Source organism: Rhinoraja longicauda, chromosome 38 (genome assembly GCF_053455715.1).
Source record: "Rhinoraja longicauda isolate Sanriku21f chromosome 38, sRhiLon1.1, whole genome shotgun sequence".
NCBI classification, from domain to species: domain Eukaryota; kingdom Metazoa; phylum Chordata; class Chondrichthyes; order Rajiformes; family Arhynchobatidae; genus Rhinoraja; species Rhinoraja longicauda.
The window spans coordinates 8,718,940-8,746,719 of NC_135990.1; the positions used below are offsets into that span (position 1 = coordinate 8,718,940).

The following is a 27,780-nucleotide window of genomic DNA, read 5'->3' on the forward strand; positions in this document are numbered from 1 at the left end:
CCTCCGCGCCCGCCCGCCCGCACGGGGAAGGGGCACTTCTCGGCTCAGCCCCCCTCCCCCACCGATCCCTCCGCGCCCGCCCGCCCGCACGGGCAAGGGGCACTTCTCGGCTCAGCCCTCCCCCCCCTCCGCTCCTCCCCTCCCCTCAATCCTCCCAACCCTCCCGACACGGACAGGAAAAATATCTGTTGGCCAAGCATCGGGCCTACTAACACCGACCGGTAGGTAGTTAGAGGAGGCCTAAGGCTTGGTCAACAGACCGTGGGACTCACATCCTCAGGATGTCCCGAGACACTTTACAGCCGTCCAAGTACTTTCTTAAGTGTCGTTAGTGGCACGAAGCGGGGAATGACAACATCTGAGGCACTCCCTCGGGATCCAGGATGACTTCCTTCCACTCCTGTAGACACAGAGTGCTGGAGTAACTCAGCGGGTCAGGCAGCATCTCCGGAGGACATGGATAGGTGACGTTTCACAGAGTGCTGGAGTAACTCAGCGGGTCAGGCAGCATCTCCGGAGGACATGGATAGGTGACGTTTCACAGAGTGCTGGAGTAACTCAGCGGGTCGGACAGCATCTCTGGAGAGAAGGAATGGGTGACGTTTCGGGTCGAGATCCTTCTTCAGACTGAAAAGATTTTAACTTGGATAAGGGACGCGTGGCGTTAACGGTTTAACATGCACCTTTTGTTTCGCTCTTCGGGTCAACAGGATCCCCCACCTCCCACCTCTGAAGACGGGTCTCAACCCAAAACGTCGCCCATTCCTTCTCTCCACAGATGCTGCCTGACCCGCTGAGTTACTCCAGCATTTTGTGTCTACCTTCGATTTAAACCAGCATCTGCAGTTTTTTTCCCTGCACTCTGGGCCTACGTGAGGCTGTAGTAACTGCAGTCTCGTCCACACGTGGAGCAGGAGGTGACAGGGCTGTCCTTCCCACCCTCGTTTGGCTCCAAGCTTCTCAACCTAGTAACCCTCGATTAACTCACTGGGTCAGGCAGCATCTGTGGAGGACATGGATAGGAGAAGGCAGGAAAATGGGATATTAGGTCAGCCTTGATAGAATGGCGGAGTGGGCTCGATGGGCCGAATGCCTAATTCTACTCCTGTAACTTGTGCTTGGAGCCGCCTGTGAAACAAGCGTCTTCTGCTTCCCATCTGCTTCGTGACAGAGTGTGGGAGGAGAAGCCTTGCACGAGAGTGGGCTCAACCAAATCCTGCCCGCTTCCATTCCGCAGCAGATTCGGAGGAGGAGTGGGGAGGTCTCTCGGTTCCCCGGCCAACTCTCCTTCCCCCAGCCTCCGACCGGCAAGGAGCACACGGATCGGTGGCTGAGACACCTCGTTGCCAGCGCTGGAACTGGAGTGGGAAGAAGGGTCGAGACCCCGAAACGTCACCCATTCCTTCCCTCCTGAGACACTGCCTGTGCCGCCGAGTTACTCCAGCGCTTTGTGTCTACCTTATTACCATCTGTGGGAGGGTGATGTGTGTCAGAAGGCCCCCTGCCCACTGCATGCCCAAAGACACAATGAGGCATCTGATTTAAGGGGAAGTTATAAAGTTCACATATATTTACTCCTCCGTCTGCCGACTTTCCTGCACAACAACCACTGCCCTCCAAGTGGAGGGTCACAAGAGAAAGCACTAACACAGCAAACATGTCCGACCACCACATGCAGGGCGGTCACGGTGGCGCAGTGGTAGAGTTGCTGCCTTACAGCGCATGCAGCGCCGGAGACCCGGGTTCCATCCCGACTACGGGTGCTGTCTGTACGGAGTTTGTACGTTCTCCCCGTGACCTGCGTGGGTTTTCTCCGAGATCTTCGGTTTCCTCCCACACTCCAAAGACATACAGGTTTGTAGGTTAATTGGCTTGGTAAATGCAAAAATTGTCCCTAGTGGGTGTAGGATGGTGTTAGTGTGCGGGGATCGCTGGACGGCGCGGACCCGGTGTGCCGAAAGGGCCTGTTTCCGCGCTGTATCTCTAAACTAAACTAAACTAAACACTCCGCCACAGAGCCCTCCACACGTCCAGGACTCTTCGATTCAAAGGGGAAGGACGTGGTCTCCCTTGCTCATAGAAACATAGACAATAGGTGCAGGAGGAGGCCACGAAAACGTCACCCATTCCTTCTCTCCAGAGATGCCACCTGTACCGCTGAGTTACTCCAGCACTTTGTGTCTATCTTTGGTGTAGACCGCATCTGCAGTTCCTGCCTACACAGTCTCTCCGGTGGTGGGCTCCAACTACTCACCACTCTCTGGGTGAAAACATTCCCTTTCAGGTTCCCTCTCCATCTCTGCCCTTTACCCTAAATCCGTGCCCGCTGGTCCTATCTCTGCTGAATGATTATTCGTTGAGAATAGGACCCTTTCACACAGAGGGTGGTGGGTGTATGGAACGAGCTGCCAGAGGAGGTAGTTGAGGCAGGGACTATCCCAACGTCCAAGAAACAGTTAGACAGGTACACGGATAAGGACAGGGTTGGAGGGATATGGACCAAGTGCGGGCAGGTGGGACTAGGGTAGCTGGGACATGTTAGCTGGTGTGGGTTGGGCCGAAGGGCCTGTTTCCACGCTGTATCACTCTATGACTAGTGTAGCTGGGACATATCATCATATCATATCATATCTATACAGCCGGAAACAGGCCTTTTCGGCCCACCAAGTCCGTGCCGCCCAGCGATCCCCGCACATTAACACTATCCTACACCCACTAGGGACAATTTTTACATTTACCCAGCCAATTAACCTACATACCTGTACGTCTTGTACATGTTGGCCGGTGTGGGCCGAAGGGCCTGTTTCCACACTGTATCACTCTATGACTAGTGTAGCTGGGACATGTTGGCCAGTGTGGGCAAGTTGGGCCGAAGGGCCTGTTTCCACACTGTACCCCTCTATGACTAGTGTAGCTGGGACATGTTGGCCGGTGTGGGCCTGTTTCCACACTGTATCTCTCTATGGTTCTAACTGGAGACGCTGATGCCTGTGTAAGCTCACAGGGGGACAGGCTTGGTAAAGACAGCTGTGGGCTACTGGGGTGGGGGTGAGAAGTGGGTGATGGAATGGGAGGTAGGAGGGAGGATGGGAGCTGGGCCCGGCTGGGCAGAGAGTGCCCGCCGATGATCAATGGATCCCAGAGCGCAGGCAGGGAGCGGGACAAAGGGAAGCGTGGAGTCGGTTATTAATGGGGAAGAGGAGTGCATGCCAAGTCCTGTGTGGTATGCTCCAGAGGAATTCCAAGTATTTATCGTGCGCCTGAGTGTCAATGATTCTCCTCCTCCCTCTGTCACCCCCCCCCCCCCCACCCAGCGGTGAGATCGCAATCGACACCATGCCCAACACGAGAGGCGACCCGCCCCAGTCTTACACACAGCCCACACGCCTGCACCTCGAACAAGACCCCGCGCTAACCCTGCCCACACCTCCTCCCGCCCGCTTCACTTCCCCGGGTGCCAGCGCCGCCTGAAGTGAGACGCCCACACAGGCCACACGGTGGCGCGGCGGCACGGTGGCGCAGCGGCAGAGTCTGCCCAGGACAGGATGGCCCTGCAGAGAGTAGTGCGTTCGGCTGAACGCACCATGGGAACTACACTCGTCCTCCCTGCAGGACCTATACATCAGGAGGTGCAGATCCAGAGCCAGCAACATTATGGGGGACCCCTACCACCCCAGCAACGGACAGTTCCAGCTGCTACGGTCAGGCAAACGCCTCCGCTGTCACGCTGTGAAAACGGAGAGGATGAGACGGAGTTTCTTCCCACAGGCCATCAGGACTGTTAACTTTTATAACTCCAGGGACTAATTTTTGTCTTCTCTTTATTAACTTTATTTATATGCTGTAACTGTAATTATTTTTTGTTGCACAACCCGCAGGCATTGCCACTTTCATTTCACTGCACATCGTGTATGTGTATGTGACAAATAAACTTGACTTGAGTTGCCCCCCCCCCCCCCCCCCGAGTTCGATCCTGACCGCGGGCGCTGCCTGTACGGAGTTTGCACCTTCTCCCCGTGGGTTCCCTCCCACATCCCAAAGACGTGCGGTTAACGACGTGTAGGTTAATTGCCTCCTGTAAATTGTCGCTGGTGTGTGCAGGGTAGAACCGGAGTGTGGGCGATCGTTGGTCGGTGGGGACAGGGTGGGTCGAAGGGTCTGTCTCCCACACTCTTACCTCTAGATTACACCGAACCAAACATCTAAAATGGCCGACGCAAAAGGTGCCGGTGTGGGAGGCACTAGGTGCCACGCACAGAGGGGTGGGCATTAGATGCCACAAATAGAGAGACGGGCACTAGGTGCCACACACAGAGAGACAGGCACTAGGTGCCACACACAGAGGGATGGGCACTAGGTGCCACACACAGAGGGGTGGGCACTAGGTGCCACACACAGAGGGGTGGGCACTAGGTGCCACACACAGAGGGGTGGGCACTAGGTGCCATACACAGAGGGGTGGGCACTAGGTGCCACACACAGAGGGATGGGCACTAGGTGCCACACACAGAGGGACAGGCACTAGGTGCCACACACAGAGGGGTGGGCACTAGGTGCCATACACAGAGGGGTGGGCACTAGGTGCCATACACAGAGGAACAGGCACTAGGTGCCACACACAGAGGGATGGGCACTAGATGCCATGCACACAGAGGGACAGGCACTAGGTGCCATACACAGAGGAACAGGCACTAGGTGCCACACACAGAGGGGTGGGCACTAGATGCCATGCACACAGAGGGACAGGCACTAGGTGCCATACACAGAGGAACAGGCACTAGGTGCCACACACAGAGGGGTGGGCACTAGATGCCATGCACAGAGAGACGGACACTAGGTGTCACACACAGAGGGTACGGGCACTAGTACCTGGGAGTTTGGGCTCTGTCCTTGTCTACACGGTTGGGATGGAGACAGGGTGGGGAGAAGGGGCAGGAGTTCCCTGTCGACCGGCAGTGCACAAAATGTGTAGGAAAGAACTGCAGATGCTGGTTTAAGTCTAAGGTCGACGCACAATGCCGGAGTAACTCAGCGGGGCAGGCAGCATCTCTGGAGAGACTCCAGCATTTTGTGCCCACCTTCGACCAGAAGTGCACACCTTGACATCAGCAGCCAAGGAGTCAATACAGCACAAAGGCAGCCTGATGTCTCCACACAATTATACAGATAGAACCTCCAAAGAAAACAAGGTCATTTTTATTTTTTATTTTTTTTAAAAAGCTTTTGCGTTGTATAGATGTGTTGGAGTGCGGTGGGAGGAATGTGGCCGGAGTCTCGCTGCCAGGGTCACAGTTAGGCTGCGGCCCATCGCAATGCTGATCGGGAGGTGATTCAAGGTCAGGCCTTTGCCAACGCTCAGCTTCAGCCAGGCCCAGGGAGGATGGGAAGAGCGGGAGGGAGGCCACACTGGGATGACAGTCTGGATCAATGGGGCACGGTTGCTCACTGGCACAGTGACGTTACTCCAGGTCTCTCCCATCCCCTGCAGTGCAGCCTCCTCTCCCTCCCACCTTCTCCCCCTCCCTCTCTCCCTCCCACCTTCTCCCCCTCCCTCTCTCCCTCCCACCTTCTCCCCCTCCCTCACCCCCACCTCTCTCCCTCACCCCATCTCTCCCTTCCCCTTCCCACTCTCAATCTCTTTCTCATCCTGTCGCACTCTCTCTCCCTCTCCCTCACCCTGTCTCTCTCTCTCTCTGTCTCTCACTCCCTCTCCGTCTCTCCCTTCCATCTCCCTGTCTCTCTCTCACACCCTCTCCCTGTCCCTCTCTCTCTCTCTCTCTCTCTCTCTCTCTCTCTCTCTCTCTCTCTCCCTTCCCTCTCCCTCTCTCTCTCTCCCCCCCCTCTCTCTCTCTCTCTCTCTCTCTCTCCCTTCCCTCTCCCTATCTCTCTCTCTCCCTTCCCTCTCCCTGTCTCTCTCTCTCTCTCTCTCTCTCTCTCTCTCTCTCTCTCTCTCTCTCTCTCTCTCTCTCTCTCTCTCTCTCTCTCTCTCCCTCTCTCTCTCTCTCTCTCTGCCTTTCTCTCTGCTTCCTCTACGTTCTCTCTCCCCCTTCCCTTCCCTCTCCCATTTTATCCAGCTTCCTATTAACCGCATGGTTCCATGTACCTCAACCTCTCCCCTGAGAGCAAGTCTGACGTTCAGACCAATCTCTGGATGGAGAAGTTCCTCCCAAACCCCAATCCTCCCCGACAAGTGAAACTCTGCCTGATGAATGGTAGCACCATCCAGCATGGAAACAGGCCCTTTGGCCAACCAAGGCTGTACTGTCCAAATCCCGTGATTCCACTAGCCCTCTAGAGCTCAGACTCGCTGGGCCAAGGGGAATATTTCCATGGTTCACCAGATTGATCCCTGGGATGGCAGGACTTTCATATGAATAAAGACTGGATAGACTCGGCTTGTACCCGCTGGAATTTAGAAGATTAAGGGGGGATCTTATAGAAACTTCTTAAGGGGTTGGACAGGCTAGATGCCGGAAGATTGTTCCCGATGTTGGGGAAGTCCAGAACAAGGGGGTCACAGTTTAAGGATAAGGGGGAAGTCTTTTAGGACTGAGATGAGAACGTTTTTTTTCACACAGAGAGTGGTGAATCTGTGGAATTCTCTGCCACAGAAGGTAGTTGAGGCCAGTTCATTGGCTATATTTAAGAGGGAGTTAGATGTGGCCCTTGTGGCTAAAGGGATCAGGGGGTATGGAGAGAAGGCAGGTACGGGATACTGAGTTGGATGATCAGCCATGATCATATTGAATGGCGGTGCAGGCTCGAAGGGCCGAATGGCCTACTCCTGCACCTATTTTCTATGTATCTATCTCTGAAACTAAAGGCTACAAGCCGGGTACCGGGAAGATTGAGGTGGTGGCTCCAGTCTGTGCCACTGTGCTGCCCCGCCTGCTCTTAGTCATCATATACGGTGGTCTTTCACGATCTTGATTCACCACTTGCCACAGTCCTTTGCCTTCTCAATCCACGCTGATACCAATGGCCTCTCACTTCCACAGCAGCCTCTCCTGGAAGACCAGACACACAGCCCTTGCCCACGGAGATTACAGTCATACAACACAGCAATCCCCACAATTCCATTCCCAAAGCCCACATTCACAAAAGGGTTTAGAGGGATGTGTGGGCATGTGAGAATAGCCCAGTCTACCAATGTAGTTTAGTTTAGAGATACAGCGCGGAAACAGGCCCCTTCGGCCCACCGAGTCCGCGCCGCCCAGCGATCCCCGCACACTAACACTATCCTACACCCACTAGGGACATTTTTTACATTTGCCCAGCCAGTTAACCTACAAACTGCGCGTCTTTGGAGTGTGGGAGGAAAACCGAAGACCTCGGGAGAAAACCCACGCAGGTCACGGGGAGAACGTACAAACTCCGTACAGACGGCGCCCGTAGTCGGGATGGAACCCGGGTCTCCGGCGCTGCATTCGCTGTAAGGCGGCCCCTGGCATAGAAGGCTTAGTGGGCGGCACGGTGGCGCAGCGGTAGAGTTGACGCCTTACAGCACCAGAGACCTGTGTTCGATCCCGACTACGGGCGCTGCCTGTTTGCACGTTCTCCCCGGGACCTGCGTGGGCTTTCTCCGGGTGCTCCGGTTCCCTTTCACGTTCCAAAGACGTGCATGTTTGTCGGTTAATTGGCTTCTGTAAATTATCCTTAAAGGGTGTAGGATAGAGCCAGTGAACAGGGATCGCTGGTCGGCGCGGACCCGGTGGGCCCAAGGGCATGTTTCCATGCTGTAACTCCGAAACTCCAAGCGTCTGTCAGCAACTGCCCGGCAGTTCGGGAGCTGCCATTTGCATCCAGCGGCCTTGGCGGTGCAGTTGGCTTCGTGCTCGCATTCCAGCCTGGCACCTTGTACCACAACCCTCTGGTTTCGGGGCCTGAATTACCACCGTCAGATCTCTCTTCCAAGGGGTGTGACGGGGTGGGGTGAGATGGGGTGGGTGCAGGCTGGCTGCTGGAGAGGGTCTCAGCTTCCACACGCTGGACATAGGCCCGGAAGAGGGGCTGGCGGCCAACTTTGGTGTCATCATCATATCATATATATACAGCCGGAAACAGGCCTTTTCGGCCCTCCAAGTCCGTGCCGCCCAGCGATCCCCGCACATTAACACTATCCTACACCCACTAGGGACAATTTTTTACATTTACCCAGCCAATTAACCTACATACCCGTACGTCTTTGGAGTGTGGGAGGAAACCGAAGATCTCGGAGAAAACCCACGCAGGTCACGGGGAGAACGTACAAACTCCTTACAGTGCAGCACCCGTAGTCGGGATCGAACCTGAGTCTCTGGCGCTGCATTCGCTGTAAAGCAGCAACTCTACCGCTGCGCTACCGTGCCGCCAGGTGTGGTGGCATCACCCACCCGCTGCCTGGACCCGCAAATCTCTCTTCTCCTCCCTCTCATTCCTTCTCTCTCTCATTCTCTCTTTCTCTCTCTCTCTCTTTCATTCTCTCCCTCTCTCTTTCATTCTCTCTCTTTTATTCTCTCTCTCTCTCATTCTCTCTCCCTCTCTCTCTGACTCTCCCTCTCTCTCTCTTTCATTCTTTCTCTCTCTCTCTTTCACTCTCTCTCTCTTACATTCTCTCTCTCTTTCATTCTCTCTTTCATTCTCCCTCTCTTTCATTCTCTCTCTCTCTCTCTGACCCTCTCTCTCTGACTCCCTCTCTCTCTGACTCTCTCTTTCATTCTCTCTCTCTCTTTCATTATCTCTTTCATTCTCTCTCTCTCTTTCATTCTCTCTCTCTTTCATTCTCTCTCTTTCATTTTCTCTCTCTCTCTTTCACACTCTCTCTCTTACATTCTCTCTCTCTTTCATCCTCTCTCTCTTGCATTCTCCCTCTTTCATTCTCTCTCTCTCTGACTCTCCCTCTCTCTCTGACTCTCTCACTCTTTCATTTTCTCTCACTCTCTCTCTATCTCTTTTTCATTCTCTCTCTCTCTGACTCTCTCCCTCTCTCTCTGACTCCCTCTCTGACTCTGTCTGAAGTCTGAAGAAGGGTCTCGACCCGAAACGTCACCCATTCCTTCTCTCCTGAGATGCTGCCTGACCTGCTGAGTTACTCCAGCATTTTGTGAATAAATACCTTCGATTTGTACCAGCATCTGCAGTTATTTTCTTATATATACCCTCTCTGCCTCTCTCTCTCTCTCTCCCCCTCTCTCTGCGACTCTCTCTCTCTCTCTCTCTCTCTGCCTCTCTCTCTCTCTCTCCCCCTCTCTCTGTGACTCTCTCTCTCTCTCTCTCTCTCTTGTTACTGTGGTGTTTACAGAGTGTGATGTTGACATATTGGTAGTGGTTCTGCAAGTATGCATTTCACCGTTCCATTTTGGGACACATGACAATAAAACACACTTGACATGAAACCCAGCCAGGTGCAGAGAGGCTTTGATCTCACGTTGCATCTTCAAGACTGCATCGCCAGGACCCTCTGTCCTGCCCTGATTTTGGGAGCATGGGTCTCGAACCCTCTGCCTCGAGAGCCACCAACGACAGACTGTGGCAGCAGCCGGGCCCCTCGAGAGCAACAGAAAGCCAACCCTGACCCAAACCCTTATTCCCTTCTCCCCCACCTTCCCGAGGCGAGTGTTTATCCCAGGACCGACCACATTTTTCCGAAATATTCAGTTTCTGCAGAATATTGGGTTACAGTAAGAGGAAATAGTTATCCTTCTCCTGCTGCAACCCTCCTCTACTTATTATAAGTGTCTAGTCTTACGAGAACACTGTGGTTTTGGCAACAACAAACCAGGCAGTCATCATTTTTGTTCCCAGCAATCAGAGATGACATTAAAGGGGCCATTGTCACCACTTAAAGAGCGGGAGGAAGTCAGTGCATAAATAATTATGGTCACTGTTTACTGATACGCATTCTAAACATTTACCAATTGGAGCAGCACTATCCATCATCGTGTCGTGCTCAGTGCAATCCATTGTGATCTTCTCAACAACTTCGCGGATGTCAACATCGATAGTTCTTCACGGAAGCTCAGAGTGACACGGGGTTGCTGGGAAACTCTGGTCTCAAAACCTGCCTCGGTACCAACCTTTAGAGTGGTACAGCGCGGAAACAGGCCCTTCGGCCCAATTGCCCCTGTCAAACATGATGCCCGGTCTACACCAGTCCCTGTTGCCCGTGTTTGCCCCCATATCCCTCCAAACTCCTCATATCCATAGGGGTGGTCACGGTGGCGCAGCGGTAGAGTTGCTGCCTTACGGCGAATGCAGCGCCGGATTCCCGGGTTCCGTCCCGACTACGGGCGCCGTCTGTACGGAGTTTGTACGTTCTCCCCGTGGGTTTTCTCCGAGATCTTCGGTTTCCTCCCACATTCCAAAGACGTACAGGTTTACAGGCTAATTGGCTTGGTGTAAATGTAAATTGTGTGTAGGATAGTGTTAGTGTGTGGGGATCGCTGGGCGGGGCGGACTCGGTGGGCCGAAGGGCCTGTTTCCGCGCTGTATCTCTAAACTAAACCAATCTACAGAAAACTACAGACTCCGCTATCCTTAAGAGCTCTATCCAGCTCTCTCTTGAATGCGTTCAGAGGCAGAGAATTCCACAGATTCACAACTCTCTGACTGAAAAAGTTTTTCCTCATCTCCGTTCTAATGGCCTAACCCTTATTCTTAAACTGTGGCCCCTGGTTCTGGACTCCCCCAACATTGGGATCATGTTTCCTGCCTCTAACGTGTCCAACCCCTTAATAATCTTATATGTTTCGATAAGATCCCCTCTCATCCTTCTAAATTCCATTGTATACAAGCCTAGTCGCTCCGGTCTTTCAACATATGACAGTCCTGCCATTCCGGGAATTAACCTAGTAAACCTACGCTGCACGCCCTCAATAGCAAGAATATCCTTCCTCAAATTTGGAGACCAAAACTGCACACAGTGCTCCAGGTGCGGTCTCACTAGGGCCCTGTACAACTGCAGGACCTCTTTGCTCCTATACTCAACTCCTCTTGTTATGAAGGCCAACATGCCATTGGCTTTCTTCACTGCCTGCTGTACCTGCATGCTTCCTTTCAGTGACTGATGCACTAGGACACCCAGATCTCGTTGTATGTCCCCTGTTCCTAACTTGACACCATTCAGATAATAACCTCACACTTATCCACATTAAACTACATTAAAGGCAGCATGGTCAAGTAAAAAAACGTGTCACTTGCCAATGGCGCACGGTGGCGCAGCGGTAGAGTTGCTGCCTTACCACGCCAGAGACCCGGCTTCGATCCTGACCACGGGTGCTGTCTGACCACGGATACAGCGCAGAAACAGGCCCTTCGGCCCACCGGGTCCGCGCCGCCCAGCGATCCCCGCACACTAACAATATCCTACACCCACTAGGGACAATTTTTACATTTGCCCAGCCAATTAACGTACATACCTGTACGTCTTTGGAGTGTGGGAGGAAACGGAAGATCTCGGAGAAAACCCACGCAGGTCACGGGGAGAACATACAAACCCCGTACAGACGGTGCCCTTGGTCAGGATCGAACCTGAGTCTCCGGCACTGCATTCGCTGTAAGGCAGCAACTCTACCGCTGTGCCACCGTGGCCACACTCATTTCACCCCTGCCATCGGGAAGAAGGTACAGGAGCCTGAAAACTGTAACGTCCAGGTTCAGGAACAGCTTCGTCCCTACAGCCATCAGGTTATTAAACACCACAACCTCAAATAGGCCCTGAACTACAATACGTGGGAAAATAACTACAGCAGAGGCTGGTTCAAATCGAAGGGGGGACACAAAATGCTGGAGTAACTCAGCGGGTCGGGCAGTATCTCAGGAGAGAAGGAATGGGTGACGTTTTGGGTCGAGACCCTTCTTCATAGACTATTATTATTGTTTACAGTGTACGATGTTTATATATTCTGTTGTGCTGCAGCAAGTACGAATTTCATTGTCCTATCTGGGACACATGACAATAAAACTCTCTTGACTCTTGCCCCGCGTGACTCTTGACTCTTTCTCCGGGTGATCCAGTTTCATCCCACGCTCCAAAGGCGCACAGGTTTGTAGGATAATTGGCTTCGGTAAAATTGAAAACTGTCCCTAGTGTGTGGGGATCGCTGGTCGGCGCGGACTCGGTGGACCGAAGGGCCTGTTTCCGCGTGGTATCTCTAAGCCAAACTAAATAGCATTGGCCACAAGTGGTGGCCTGGTAGCCACATTTGGCTAGTTGCCAACATCAGCGGACCGCAATGGCAGAGATTAATCATCAGTAACCAGCTTCACCACAGTTAATTCCAACTATGGGTTTCAGTACAAGGGTTGCTCAATCCCAGAGAACAGATAGGAAGTCCAGTTGACTCAACTGTGGTTAGACACAAAATGCTGGAGTAACTCAGCGGGTCAGGCAGCATCTCTGGAGAAGGTAGACACAAAATGCTGGAGTAACTCAGCGGGTCAGGCAGCATCTCGCCTGGGAGAGAAGGAATGGGTGACGTTTCGGGTCAAGACCCTTCTTCAAGAACGGGTGAGGTTTCGGGTCGAGACATTTGGAGGAGTGGCACCTCATCTTTTGCTTGGGCAGTTTACAACCCAGTGGTATGACTATTGATTTCTCTTTAACTTTGTAACCCTTGCATCCCCTCTAACACTCCCCCCCAGTCATCGTACTAGTTCACTGTCGTCCTGCTGGGTTTCCCTGTTTGAACAACTCATTATCACCTTCCTCATTGCCAACAATGGACCATTGTGGGCTCCAACTTTCCTTGAGTTGCTGTCTTTGATCTGTCTTTTTTTTTTTGCAAATCTTTCACTCATTTGTTCCGTGTACATTTTCAGATCTCTCGGTTCCATCTCGCCTGACAGTCCAAAGAAGGGCCCCGACCCGAAACGTCACCTGCTCCTTTTCTCCAGAGATGCTGCCTGTGACAATAGACAATAGATGCAGGAGGAGGCCATTCGGCCCCTCTGATTTTGGGCGGCGCGGTAGAGTTGCTGCCTTACAGCGAATGCCGCGCCAGAGACCCGGGTTCGATCCCGACCACGGGTGCTGTCTGTACGGAGTTTGTACGTTCTCCCCGTGACCTGCCTGGGTTTTTTTCCAAGATCTTCGGTTTCCTCCCACACTCCAAAGACGTGCAGGTTTGTGGGTTAATTGGCTTGGTAAATGTAAAAATTGTCCCTAATGGGTATAAGATGGTGTTAATGTGCGGGGATCGCTGGGCGGCGTGGACCCGGTGGGCCGAAAGGGCCTGTTTCCACACTGTATCTCTAAACTAAACTAAAAAAACAGTATCTCTAAGCTGTCTGAAGTCAATGTTCATACCGCTGGGGTGTAAGCTGCCCAAGCGAAATATGAGGTGCTGTTCCTCCAATTTGCGCTGGGCCTCACTCAGACAATGGAGGAGGCCCAGGACAGAAAGGTCAGTGTGGGAGTGTGAGGGGGAGCTGACGTGCTGAGCCACCGGGAGATCAGGTTGGTTAAGGCGGACTGTGCGGAGGTGTTGAGCGAAACGATCGCCGAGCCTGCGCTTGGTCTGGGCGATGTGGAGAAGTTGGCAGGCGATCCCGCTGTTGGGCTAGGTGGCCGCAGTGGCAGTGGGGCAAGTCTGGCTCTGAACGAAGGGCCAGTTTCCAGGCGGTGGGGCTGGATTACAAGCTCCGCATCCAGTTTCTTCCCCCTGCGGCACTTCAGTAGCAAGACAGTAGCAGGGCGTGAAGTGAAACAATCCTTCATTAGCATTTGAAAGTGGCGTTTTACTGACAAATACAAATGAGGCCGGCATGTATTACCAGCGCCGCCATGGCAACCGACCACAAACGATGCTCCACAACTCCTATCCGCTCGATGGATAAAAGTGATGTTTTTAATACAAATAAAAACTCAAGTTAAATGCCCGAAAAGGAAAAATGGAAAAACACTTTGTGCGATCCAAGGCCAAGGAGACTGGATTCTGGCTGCAAATGCAATACTACACAAAGCCCTTGCCAACAGCGCGCATGCAAAAGACCTTCTCGTAACTTCAACCAACTAACTACCTCACAGAAAATCTCCCACTTGGGTTCTTTTTCACATTTTCAAAAGCTCAACGGAAAAGGAGCCCACTCAATTTTTCAGGCAAATGAGCTCAACGACATATTGTTGGTGGGGTCGCTCGTAAAGGCTGCTCCGAAACTGGTGTCAAACAGGCCTCAGGGGAGAGGGAGGGAGGGAGGGAGGGAGGAGAGGGAGGGAGGGAGGGAGGGAGGGAGGGAGGGAGGGAGGGAGGGAGGGAGGGAGGGAGGGAGGGAGGGAGGGAGGGAGGGAGGGAGGGAGGGAGGGAGGGAGGGAGGGAGGGAGGGAGGGAGGGAGGGAGGAAGGGAGGGAGGGAGGGAGGGAGGGAGAGAAAATGAGGGAGAGAGAATGAGGGAGAGAGAGGGAGACACATACACATAGGGAGACAGAGAGAGAGGGAGACACAGAGAGAGGGAGGGAGAGAGAGGGAGAGACAGAGAGAATGGGGATGAGAGAGGAGGGGGAGAGAGAGAGACAGAGAGTAAAAGGGAGGAGACATAAAGAGCAAAGAGGGTGAGACAGGATAAAAATGGGGAGACACTTGGGGGCAAAAAGGGGACACGTGGAGGGTAAAGGGGGAGAGACGAAGGGCAAGAAGGGGGAGAGGGAGAGAGGGAGAGAAAAATGGGAGACGAGGAGGGAGATGGGGGGAGGGTAAGGGAGAAAGAAATGGGAGACAGAGAACATGGATGACCATCCATTTCAACAACATCTCCTACTTTCTCCCATTTAATGATGCCAGCCACTTGTGTTGGTGGTGGGAGATTCCACAGCTCCACCCCTGTCTGGGTGAAGACCTTTCTCCTGACCCCTGCTCCAATTCTCCACATCATGAGGTTTCTGGCCACTGGGTGCGGCCTTGCCGGCCACCGGGAAAATTGGAGTGTTTAGACCTAATTTTAATTTTAGAGATACAGCGCAGAAACAGGCCCTTCGGCCCACCGGGTCCGCGCCGCCCAGCGATCCCTGCACATTAACACACCATCCTATACACACTAGCGACAATTTTTACATTGCCAGCCAATTAACCTACAAACCTGTATGTCTTTAGTGTGTGGGAGGAAACCGAAGATCTCGGAGAAAACCCACGCGGATCACGTACAAACTCCATACAGACGGCGCCCCTAGTCGGGATCGAACCCGGGTCTCCGGCGCTGCATTCGCTGTAAAGCAGCAACTCTACCGCTGTGCCACCGTGCCAGCCTTCCACCAATGTAGAAACAAAGTACTGTAAAGATAGACACATGGTGCTGGAGCAACCCAGTGGGTCAGGCAGCTTCTCTGGAGAAAAAGGGGGTGGAAAGCATCTCCAGAGACGCTGCCTGACCCGCTGAGTTACTTCCGCACTTTGTGTCTATCCTGGTTCCACCAAGATGGCTGACATCGTTGTGTGTCACCACCACATTGGCCGAGGTCGCCAGTGGTGATGGCGAGACACCGCACAAATTGCTGGAGCAACTCGACGGGCCAGGCAGCATCTCTGGCGAAAAGGAACGGGTGACGTTTGGGGTCAGTGGAGATGGGGAGGTTCGTGATGGTCGGGGGAGGAGGTAGAGTTTTAGTCCAGCGCTCAGAAGAGCAAGGAAATAAAACTTGGAGAGCGTTCTAAACCGCCAAAATACAGTGGTATATCTCAAGGATGCTTTGTGCCGTCGAGGTCAGGACCTTCACTCCCTCGAGAGGCCGTGGCTCATGTCTACCAGACAAAGTTAACTGACTCTTTGCCAAGCTTGTACTTGGAGTGCTGCCTGGACATGAGGGCTCTCTCCGCTTGCTCGGGGGGGGGGGGGGGGGGAGGAAGGGAGTTGACCAGATGACAAGCATCTTCCAGGAACATCCGAGAACCCACGTCCACGACATTGACCTGGGCGTGCAGCGTAGGTTCACTAGGTTAATTCCCAGAATGGCGGGACTGTCGTATGTTGAAAGACTGGAGCGACTGGGCTTGTATACACTAGAATTCAGAAGGGTTAGAGAGGATCTTATCGAAACATATAAGATTATTAAGGGATTGGACACGTTAGAGGCAGGAAACATGTTCCCAATGTTGGGGGAGTCCAGAACCAGGGGCCACAGTTTAAGAATAAGGGTTAGGGTTAGGGCCATTTAGAACGGAGATGAGGAAAAACTTTTTCAGTCGGAGAGTTGTGAATCTGTGGAATTCTCTGCCTCAGAGGGCAGTGGAGGCCAATTCTCTGGATGCTTTCAAGAGAGAGCTGGATAGAGCTCTTAAGGATAGCGGAGTCAGGGGGCATGGGGAGAAGGCAGGAACGGGGTACTGATTGAGAATGATCAGCCATGATCACATTGAATGGCGGTGCTGGCTCGAAGGGCCGAATGGCCTCCTCCTGCACCAGTTATCTGTTGTCTATTGACCACCAGGGTTAGTGATCTGTGACCCAGACGCTCGATCCTTCCCTTGCCGAGCAGACAGGTGATGCAGTCGTACAATAGTTTATTCAGGATTTAAGAATATTTGCTTTACTTTGTATTGTGGTGGTGGCTTTGTTTGGATCTTTGTACTGTACATACATTTTTGTAAATAGACACAAAATGCTGGAGTAACTAGTCAAGTCAAGTCAAGTTTATTTGTCACATACACATACACGATATGCAGTGAAATCAAAGAGGGTCGGGCAGCATCTCGGGAGAGAAGGAATGGGTGACGTTTCGGGTCGAGTCCCGAAGGGGCTCGACCCGAAACGTCACCCATTCCTGAAGAAGGGTCTCGACCCGAAACGTCACCCATTCCTGAAGAGAGGGCTTGACCCAAAACATCACCCATTCCTGAAGAAGGGTCTCGACCCGAAACGTCACCCATTCCTGAAGAATGGTCTCGACCCGAAACGTCACCCATTCCTGAAGAAGGGTCTCGACCCGAAACGTCACCCATTCCTTCTCTCCCGAGCTGCTGCCTGACCCGCTGAGTTACCCCAGCATAAGGGGTAGGCCATTTAGAACTGAGATGAGGAAAAACTTTTTCAGTCAGAGAGTGGAATTCTCTGCCTCAGAAGGCAATGGAGGCCAATTCTCTGAATGCATTCAAAAGAGAGCTGGATAGAGCTCTTAAGGATAGCGGAGTCAGGGGGTATGGGGAGAAGGCAGGAACGGGGTACTGATTGAGAATGATCAGCCATGATCACATTGTATACTGGAATTTAGAAGGATGAGAGGAGATCATATCGAAACGTATAAGATTACTAAGGGGTTGGACATACGGTGCTGGCTCAAAGGGCCGAATGGCCTCCTCCTGCACCTATTGTCTATTGTCTATTGTCAGACACTGGTCCATGCGAACCGGAGCAAAGTCTGAGTAATGATGAGTAATGGTCATCACAGAGCGACGGGACTTTTTGATATAAAACATTCCTTGACCCAATTCCTGCAAGCAGCTTTTCCCACGTTCCAGAATAACTCTGTCCTCTCCGGCACTTTCTAACGTGGGAGAAAATAACAAATTGCAATATCTCCTCGGGTCAAGATGGCTTGCGAGAGGCCGAGCGAACGGCGGGTTTTGCCTACTAAAATGGCGGACGTTACACCCCTTTGCGTACTACACTTCAGTCAAGGCAATTTCAACGGAGTGGTCCATCTTGCTCCTCTAGTATCTTTCCTTCCAACCCCATTATCCTGCCTTCTCCCCATAACCCCTGACACCTGCACCAATCAAGATCTAGGACACAGCGGTAGATTTGCTGCCTTACAGTGAATGCAGCGCCGGAGACCCGGGTTCGATCCTGACTACAGGTGCTGTCTGTGTGGAGTTTGTACGTTCTCCCCGTGACCTGCGTGGGTTTTCCCCGAGATCTTCGGTTTCCTCCCACACTCCAAAGACGTACAGGTTTGTAGGTTAGCTGGCTTGGTAAATGTAAAAATTGTCCCTAGTGGATATAGGATAGTGTTAGTGTGCGGGGATCGCTGGTCGGCGTGGACCTGGTGGGCCGAAAGGGCCTGTTTCCGCGCTGTATCTCTAAACTAAACTAAACTAAATCTGATAATCTCCGCCTTAAAATATCCACTGACTTGGCCTCCACAGCATTCTGCGGCAATGAATTCCACAGACTCACCACCCTCTGACTAAAGAAATTCCTCCTCATCTCCTTCCTAAAAGAAAGTCCTTTAATTCTGAGGCTGTGCCCTCTGGTCCTAGACTCTCCCACTAGTGGAAACATCCTCTCCACATCCACTCTATCCAGGCTTTTCACTATTGGGGAAGTTTCAATGAGGTCCCCCCCCTCTCATCCATTTAAGCTCCAGCGAGTACAGGCCCAGTGCCGACATATGTTAAATGCAACCATTCCTGGAATTGTTCTCAAAAGCCTCCCCTGGACCCTCTCCAATAACAGCGCATCCATCCTCGGATACGGGGCCCAAAACTGCTCACACTACTCCAAATGTACAGATAGCATGCAGACCGAGAGTTCGGCATTAAACCAGTCTGCCGGCCTATCGGCTGGTCAATACAGCTGTAGGGTCTGGGAGGGGAAGTGGTGGAGGGGGGGTTGGGGGGGAGATATGAGTGCATTCCTCTGTGCGTGTGTGTTAGGCTTGCCAAATTCCTCACTCCCAAATAAGGGACAAAGGGTGACGTCACCGTCCCGCTCCCCATGTGACCTCGCCCAGCTCCCGCTCCACCAATGGCGGCCGCCCGGGCCGGGTGGCGGGTTGCTAGGCAACCTCCATTAGGTGGCGCCCGGGCATCCGGGCCTACATTGTCCGGGCCTGTAGCGGCCCCCCGGGCCTACAGTGTCTGGGCCTACAACGTCTCCCTGGGCCCAATACGGGACAAGGGGGGTCCCATACGGGACAAACCAATTTAGCCTAATACACGGGATGTCCCGGCTAATACGACAACCCTAGTGTGTGTGTGTGTGTGTGTGTGTGTGTGTGTGTGTGTGTGTGTGTGTGTGTGTGTGTGTGTGTGTGTGTGTGTGTGTCTGTGTGTGTGTGTCTGTGTGTGTGTGTGTGTGTGTGTGTGTGTGTGTCTGTGTGTGTGTGTGTGTGTGTGTGTGTCTCTGTGTGTGTGTGTGTGTGTGTGTGTGTGTGTGTGTGTGTGTGTGTGTGTGTGTGTATGTGTGCAAGTGGTAGGGAAGGGGAGGGTGGTGGAGCAAAGGTACGATAATGAGAAAGGCTTTACTGAATGAAACCAGTGGATAAGTTGCTGCACATGTGGCTGCAACAATGCTTCATCTGTTTACTGTGAGCGTCCAAAGACATCTGGTACCAAACCTGTATCCTCATTTCCTGAAAAATACTTTGGCTGCGTTCCTCCTCCCCAGGTGTTTTCTTCAATCAAATCAAATCCAGAACCTTGTGCTGGACTACCACTGCCATCTGCCTCTTCCTCCACAACCTGCCTCCCCCTGCCCGACTCACTCGCTCCCTCCAAACCCAACCCAACCCTACCCATCGCTGCCCACTCAATGCCACCCCACCCCCAACCTTTACCCACTCCTCGCACCGCACGGTCCCCTCACTTCCCTCCTGTCGGCCTGGCTGGGGAATTCATCACGGTGGCGCAGTGGTAGAGTTGCTGCCTCACAGCGCCGGAGACCCGGGTTCAATTCAATCCCGACTGTGCGTGGTGCCCGTACGGAGTTTGTACATTCTCCTCATGACCACGTGAGCTTTCTCTGCGACATTTGGCTTCAACCCACACTCCAAAGACGTAGAGGTTTGTAGGTTAATCGGCTTGGTATAAATTGTCCCGATTGCGTGTAGGATCGTGTTGGTAGACGGAGATCGCTGGTCGGCGCGGACTCGGTGGGCCGATGGGCCTGTTTCCGCGCTGTATCTCTAAACTAAACTAAACCAAAACAGATGGACACCTCACACTCCATCCAGGGAGCCTGACAGTCTGTCAGGTGAGGCAGAACTTCACTTGCACTTCCTCCAACCTCATCTCTTGTATCCGCTGTTCTCAGCGTGGACTCCAGCGAGACGATCGTTTCGGCTCGGCGATCGTTTCACAGAACACTTCCACTCGGCCTACATGATCTCTCAGCTGCCAAGCATTTCAATTCCCGTTCCCATTCCCACACCGACCTCTCCACCCACGGCCTCCTCCACTGTCAGAGTGAGGCCACGTGCAGATTGGAGGAACAGCATCTCACTTTTTGCGTGGGCAGCTTCGTCGCCGTGGCGATCCCTCGTCGAGGTCGAGGATGATGGTCTACGTCAAGTCAAGTTTATTTGTCACATACACATACACGATGTGCAGTGAAATGAAAGTGGCAATGCCTGCGGATTGTGCACAAAAAAGAATTACAGTTACAGCATATAAATAAAGTTAATAAAGTTACTATAATGTAGACAAAATGTAGTCTCTGGAGTTATAAAAGTTGACAGTCCTGATGGCCTGTGGGAAGAAACTCCGTCTCATCCTCTCTGTTTTCACAGCGTGACAGCGGAGGCGTTTGCCTGACCGTAGCATCTGGAACAGTCCGTTACTAGGGTGGCAGGGGTCCCTCATGATCTTACTTGCTCTGGATCTGCACCTCCGTTCCGTTGTGTTTATGAACTCTCAGGTGGCTCATGAGTCCAATCCTGGCTTTGAAAGTTCTTCGGCATCCAGGGCCGGTAATTCCAGGTGTCAGATCGGGCTTTGGTTGTTGCTGCCTCTCTTTCCGTTTACTTCTCTTGTCTTCTAATTCTGCGCACCTGTTGGCTTCGAAGGTCGCTGTTCCTTTTTGGATGATGGTAGGCCAGAGTTTCCTGCCCTTGCCATTGGCTTCCCAATCTTTGACGTCCATTTCTTCATGCTGGCTTTTACGGTGTCTTTGAATCTCTTCTGTTGTCGGCCTCCTTTACCTTTGCCTTCTTTAAGGTGGGTATTTATTCACAAAATGCTGGAGTAACTCAGCAGGTTAGGCAGCATCTCGGGAGAGAAGTAATGGTAACGGGTGACTTTTCTGGTCTGAAGAAGGGTCTCGACCCGAAACGTCACCCATTCCTTCTCTCTCGAGATGCTGCCTGACCCGCTGAGTTACTCCAGCATTTTGTGAATAAATACCTTCGATTTGTACCAGCATCTGCAGTTATTTTCTTATACGTCTTTAAGGTGGGAGTAGGAGCTTGCTTTGGTAGACACTCGTCTTCCATCCGAACAACGTGACCGCTCCATCTTAGTTGGTTCTTGATGAAGAAAGGCTTCGATGCTTGATGTTGCTGCTTCAGTCTTCCCAGATGATATTTAAACTGCTTCGAAGACATAGTTGATGGAACAGTTTAAGTGTTTTCAGATGGCATCGATATGCTGTTCAGCCCAGCGGTATGAATAATGATTTCTCTCATTTCAAGTAATCCTCTCTATTCATCCCTCCCTCATCCCAAGTCAGTTTGCTAGTACCACCGTTTCTCTCCCTTTGTTATAACCTCACCCACAGCCAACAATGGACCATTAAGGGTCCACCTTTCTTGGGCAATTGCCTCTGATTTGACTCTGAACCTTTTCATACCTCTCGTCTCCCTCTCCCCTGACTCAGTCTGAAGAAAGGTCTCAACCTGAAATGTCGCCTATTCCTTTTCTCTGGAGATGCTGCCTCACCTGTTGAGTTACTCCAGCACTTTGTGTGTCTGTCAATAGACAATAGACAATAGGTGCAGGAGGAGGCCATTCGGCCCTTCGAGCCAGCACCGCCATTCAATGTGATCATGGCTGATCATTCTCAATCAGTACCCCGTTCCTGCCTTCTCCCCATACCCCCTGACTCCGCTATCCTTAAGAGCTCTATCTAGCTCTCTCTTGAATGCATTCAGAGAATTGGCCTCCACTGCCTTCTGAGGCAGAGAATTCCACAGATTCACAACTCTCTGACTGAAAAAGTTTTTCCTCATCTCAGTTCTAAATGGCCTACCCCTTATTCTTAAACTGTGGCCCCTTGTTCTGGACTCCTTGCAGGAGTAGGCCATTCGGCCCTTCGAGCCAGCACCGCCAATCATTGTGATCATGGCTGATCATCCACAATCAGTACCCCGTGCCTGCCTTCTCCCCATATCCCTTGATTCCGCTTGCCCCTAGAGCTCTATCTAACTCTCTTTTAATTTCATCCAGTGAATTGGCCTCCACTGCCCTCTGTGGCAGAGAATTCCACAAATTCACAACTCTCAGGGTGAATTTTGTTTCTCTCTCACCTCAGTTTTAAACGGCCTGCCCTTTATTCTAAGACTGTGTGGCCCCTGGTTCTGGACTCCCCCAACATTGGGAACATTTTTACTGCATCTAGCTGGTCCAGTCATTTTATAATTCTATACGTGGCCAAGTTATTTTCCTCTTCGGAACCAGGACGACCGCCTGCCCCTCTTCCGGGCCTACGTCCGTGCCAGCGTGCCACTGGAGAGGGAACACGCGGTGCCCACAGAGACTCTGGGACCTTCCGTGAACGCCGGTCGCCGTGGGAGGTCGGGCGCGTCGTGGTTACGGATGATATAACGTTGTAATCTGATAATTGATTGATTGATGTTTGTAAACTGCTACTTGGCATTATTGATCCTTGTTGTACCTGTACTGCCACGATGATATAAAGTCTCCTTGCTAAGGAACAGAAAATAATGTTCCCTGGGCCTGTGCCGGAAGGAACTGCAGATACTGCTTTAAACTGAAGATAGACACAAAGTGCTGGAGTAACTCAGCGGGACAGGCAGCATCTCTGGAGAGAAGGAATGGGTGACGTTTCGGGTCGAGGCCCTATTTCAGACTGAGTCAGGGGAGAGGAAAACAAGACTCCAAAGACGTACAGGTATGTAGGTTAATTGGCTGGGCAAATGTAAAAATTGTCCCTAGTGGGTGTAGGATAGTGTTAGTGTGCGGGGATCGCTGGTCGGCGCGGACCCGGTGGGCCGAAGAGCCTGTTTCTGCGCTGTATCTCTAAATCTATTTTTTTTTTAAATCTAAGAGATGGGCTTGCGGGCTAGTTAACGGGAGAGGCTGGGGCGTTTCATCTTTGCAGCGTAGGAGGCTGAAGGGCGACTTCATTGAGGTGTACGTGATCACGAGGGACATAGTCGAGAGTGCCCTCGTGTCTTCAACCATTTTCAGTGAGTTTAGAGATACAGCGCGGAAATAGGCCCTTCGGCCCACCGCGTGGGTTTTCTCCGGGTTTCCTCCCACACCCCAAAGACCCCACCCTCCGCAGGTTTGTAGGTTAATTGGCTTCCGTACAATTGTTGCTGGTGCGTAGGATACAGCTAGCGTGTGGGCGGTCGCTGGTGGGCACGGACTCGGTGGGCCGAATGGCACCTTTCACACACGCGCACACACGCACACACATAATAGGATCTCCATCACCAATTCCCTTAACTCCCTCCCTGTCAGATTCCTCATCCGTTTCCTACTTCACCACCATGACCGCACTTCAAAACCACTTGACTCGCTTTTTATGTAAAGGGTAGTGAAAACAAAACAGAAGTACCGGTCTCCAATCCTCCTCCAACATCCAAGGCAACGAGCGGGAACCGTGCAAGTAGTTACAACTAACTGTACAAGCAGCTCATGACATCGCACTTCTCAGTGAGCACGGGCGCTACTCAGCTTACGATGGGGTTCCGTTCCGAGATAACCCACGGCGAACCGAAAGTATCGTGAGTCGAAATGCATTGAATGCGCGCGACGGCGTGGCCTGAAGCGAGCGGCGGCTCGACACGGGCCGCTGCCTGCACCATCGCAAGGTCGAGATATCGCAAGTCGAACCATCGTTAGTCGGGGAGCACCTCATCAGTGTGCAGTCTGGGTCGCCCATCCATTGGAAAGATGTGGCTGAGCTGGAAAGGGCGCAGAAAAGATTCTCGAGGACGCGCAGCGGTAGAGTTGCTGCTTTGCAGCGCCGGAGACCCGGGTTCCATCCTGACTACGGGTGCCGCCTGTACGGTCTTTGTACGTTCCTCCCCACTCCCATCCCCCTCAACCCCCCCCCCCTTATTCCCCCTCCCTCCCTCCCTCCCGAGGAGATAGATTTAAACTTTAAAATGTGTATAACTTTAAAAAATACAACGGCGATTACGACAAAACTTCTTCCATTCGGAACCGAAAGGGACAAGGATGACAAACGTGTTTCTTAAACAGGTTAATCCCCGGACATTCCGATGTACGGACATCAGAACTGCGCAAGATGCGATTGGCGGGATGAAGCAACTGCTGACACTGGTCCACACCAAAGATAGACACAGAGTGCTGGAGCAACCTAGTGGGTCAACAGCATCTCTGGAGTAAGGTGAGCCTACAATTGTCGCGCTATCGTGTACCGTTTTGGCAGCATTTCCAGAACAAACATAGAAAACAAACAAAGGAGAAGAGTTTTAGTATATAGATAGTGACCTCAAGGGCTGTATGACTTGTGGTGTTCTGCAGAGTGCTACGGAAATGCACGCCTCCTTTTGTACTGAGAAACTGCCCCCTAAATAAATAACTATTTGTTCAGCGCTAGCCAGCTTCCTCAATGCACTTCCCCAGTTCTTACCGAATGATAAACATTCCTAGAATTCCTGCTACTATCTGGCTGGGCAATCTGGTGTGATGAGAGGGAAAACAACAAAGGTCAGCTTGAGTAAACAGATCCCTTTAAAATGCAAAAGATAAAGAAAAACTGCAGACCTAGAAATCCAAAATTAGAAACAGAAAATGCTGAGAATAGTCAATAGGTCAGGCGGCCTCTGTGGAGAGTGAAACTGTGGGCAGTTCAGGTCGATGACCCGAAGGGGTGCCAACTTTCTCACTCCCAAATAAGGGACAAAAGGTGACGTCACCGCCCCGCGCCCCACGTGACCTCACCCAGCCAGTGGCCACGTGCTCCCGCTCCACCAATGGCGGCCGCCCGGGCTGGGAGGCGGGTTGCTACGCAACCTCCGTTAGGCAGCGCCGGGGCATTCGGGCCTACAGCATCCGGGCCTACAGCGTCCTGGCCTACACTGTCCGGGCCTACAGCGTCCAGGCCTACAGTGTCCGGGCCTACAGCATCCGGGCCTACAGCGTCTGGCCTACAGCATCTGGGCCTACAGCATTCAAGCCTACAGCGTCTGGGCCAACACTGTCCGGGCCTACAGCGTCCGGCCCTATAGCGCCTCCTGGGCCTAATACAGGACAAGGGCAGTCCTGTAGGGGACAAACCAATATAAGGGATGTCCCGGCTAATACGGGACAGTTGGCAACCCTAATGATCCGTCAGCTCCTATCATAACATTTAAGAGACATTTGGAAAGGTACATGGATAGGATAGGTTTAGAGGGAAGGGATGTGGGCAGGTGGGACTAGTGTAGATGGGACATGTTGGTCGGTGTGGGCAGGTGGGACTAGTGTAGATGGGACATGTTGGTCGGTGTGGGCAGGTTGGGCCAAAGGGCCCGTTTCCACACTGTCTGACTCGTTCAGAACTAGAATAACTTATGATATCGAGAGTGAAGAGTGTTTAATTATCATAAGTACCCGACACGGATCAATAAAACCCTTACTTGCAGCTTTACAGGCACAATAACCAACAACACAGAGATAAATATACAATAATACAATAAACGGTCAGTAATACTTTATAAGCAGACCATGACAGTGACCAGAAACTTGTTTCAAGTTGCACAAAAGGGTTGGAAAGAAGAGAAAGAATGTCTGGAATTGGGTGGAGAGACAGACTGAATGACAGGTGGGTTCAGTCCTGACCTCGGGCGCTTTCTGTGTGGAGTTTGCATGTTCTCTTTGTGGCCCTTTTCTCCTCCCACTTCCCAGAGAGGTGCGGGCTGGTAAGTTAATCGTCCCTCTGTGAAAACTGTGCCCCTGGTGTGTGTGGGTGGGGGGGCGAGAGAGTGGGATAACAAAGAACATAGAACTAGTGCGGACGGGTGATCGGCGGTCAGCATGGAGTCGGTGGGCCGAATGGTCTGTTTCCGTGCTGTATCTCTAAACCGAAACAAGACACAAGCAGTGGTGGCGCTGGTGGAGAGAGGGTAGGGGAAGGCTCGGAGCATTCCCATCAGTTGGGCTTGTATACACTGGAATTTAGAAGGATGAGGGGGGGATCTTATTGAAACATATAAGATAATTAGGGAATTGGACACATTAGAGGCAGGAAACATGTTCCCAATGTTGGGGGAGTCCAGAACAAGGGGCCACAGTTTAAGAATAAGGGGTAGGCCATTTAGAACGGAGATGAGGAAGAACTTTTTCAGTCAGACAGTGGTGAAGGTGTGGAATTCTCTGCCTCAGAAGGCAGTGGAGGCCAATTCATTGGATGCTTTCAAGAGAGAGCTGGATAGAGCTCTTAAGGATAGCGGAGTGAGGGGTTATGGGGAGAAGGCAGGAACGGGGTACTGATTGAGAGTGATCAGCCATGATCGCATTGAATGGCGGTGCTGGCTCGAAGGGCTGAATGGCCTACTCCTGCACCTATTGTCTATTGTCTATTGTCTATAGTTCCCTACCCCGACATGGGTTCTCTGCAACCTATCCCAGAGAGGCCTGCTGAGCCTGGCCTGCTGAGTTACTCCAGCGCTTTGTGACTATCTCCGGTGTAAACCGGCATCTGCAGTTCCATCCTACACTCCATTTGCAATGTGTCTCGTCTGACTTTTGTTTCCCCTTGGTACCATTGAAAGTAGAGTCACCGTTGTACAGGAAACCCTCGCATTAATGGACCACAATGGTGTGGGGGGGAGGGGGGGGGGGGGGGGGAGGGGAATGGTGTCTGTTATTGCTGATTGTCTGCTGTATCTCTTCACCCCCTTGCTGTGCACTGAAACTGTACCACGCTGAGTAACCCTGGTTCCAAACGCTGAGTGCAGACGCATTGTTAAGGCACGCTGCGAGCTCTCAATAACCAGGTTCCCGTGCAACTTCCTAGCGAGGAGGATCACAAGCCACGAGATAGACAAAGCAAACAAGATTAAATCTGCAATAAAAGACCGGACAGGAGGGAGCGTGACAGACACTTCCTTCCTCGTCTTGCCTCCGCTCTGACAGAGCAGAACATAGAAACATAGAAAATAGGTGCAGGAGTAGGCCATTCGGCCCTTCGAGCCTGTACGCACCGCCATTCAATATGATCATGGCTGATCATCCAACTCAGTATCCCGTACCTGCCTTCTCTCCATACCCCCTGATCCCTTTAGCCACAAGGGCCACATCTAACTCCCTCTTAAATATAGCCAATGAACTGGCCTCAACTACCTTCTGTGTGGCAGAGAATTCCACAGATTCACCACTCTCTGTGTGAAAAAAAACGTTCTCATCTCGGTCCTAAAAGACTTCCCCCTTATCCTTAAACTGTGACCCCTTGTTCTGGACTTCCCCAACATCGGGAACAATCTTCCTGCATCTAGCCTGTCCAACCCCTTAAGAATTTTGCAAGTTTCTATAAGATCCCCCCTCAATCTTCTAAATTCCAGCGAGTACAAGCCGAGTCTATCCAGTCTTTCTTCATATGAAAGTCCTGCCATCCCAGGGATCAATCTGGTGAACCTTCTCTGTACTCCCTCTATGGCAAGAATGTCTTTCCTCAGATTAGGAGACCAAAACTGTACGCAATACTCCAGGTGTGGTCTCACCAAGGCCCTGTACAACTGCAGCAGAACCTCCCTGCTCCTATACTCAAATCCCCTCGCTATGAATGCCAACAACCACTGAGTAACCCGCGTGCAAGGTTAGGGTCGGCATCTGAGCTTGCAACGTTACTGTGGCAGCCAGCTCTATCCCAGCCCCTCAGCGGCACCTGTGCCCAAAGATACTAGAGGAGCAAGATAGACCACTCGACCCTAAAAACCGTAGTACGTCCCGGCGGCCATTTTAG

General features: G+C 52.2%; 2 protein-coding genes across 2 annotated transcripts in view; both read right to left on the reverse strand.

Moving 5' to 3' along the window:
- Window positions 1-13,745, reverse strand: part of LOC144610868 (insulin-like growth factor 1 receptor) — a 75,742-nt gene extending 61,997 nt beyond the window's left edge. Inside the window, 1 exon segment of the mRNA XM_078429837.1 lies at window positions 13,616-13,745. Within this exon segment, the coding sequence (XP_078285963.1) occupies window positions 13,616-13,745 (130 nt within the window).
- Window positions 13,746-20,135: 6,390 nt separating this feature from the next.
- The window catches only part of LOC144610977 (insulin-like growth factor 1 receptor), a 98,479-nt gene continuing 90,834 nt past the window's right edge, over window positions 20,136-27,780 (reverse strand). Inside the window, exon 3 of the mRNA XM_078430028.1 lies at window positions 20,136-20,254. Within this exon, the coding sequence (XP_078286154.1) occupies window positions 20,187-20,254 (68 nt within the window). The 3' untranslated portion in view covers window positions 20,136-20,186. The remainder of the gene's footprint in view (window positions 20,255-27,780) is intronic.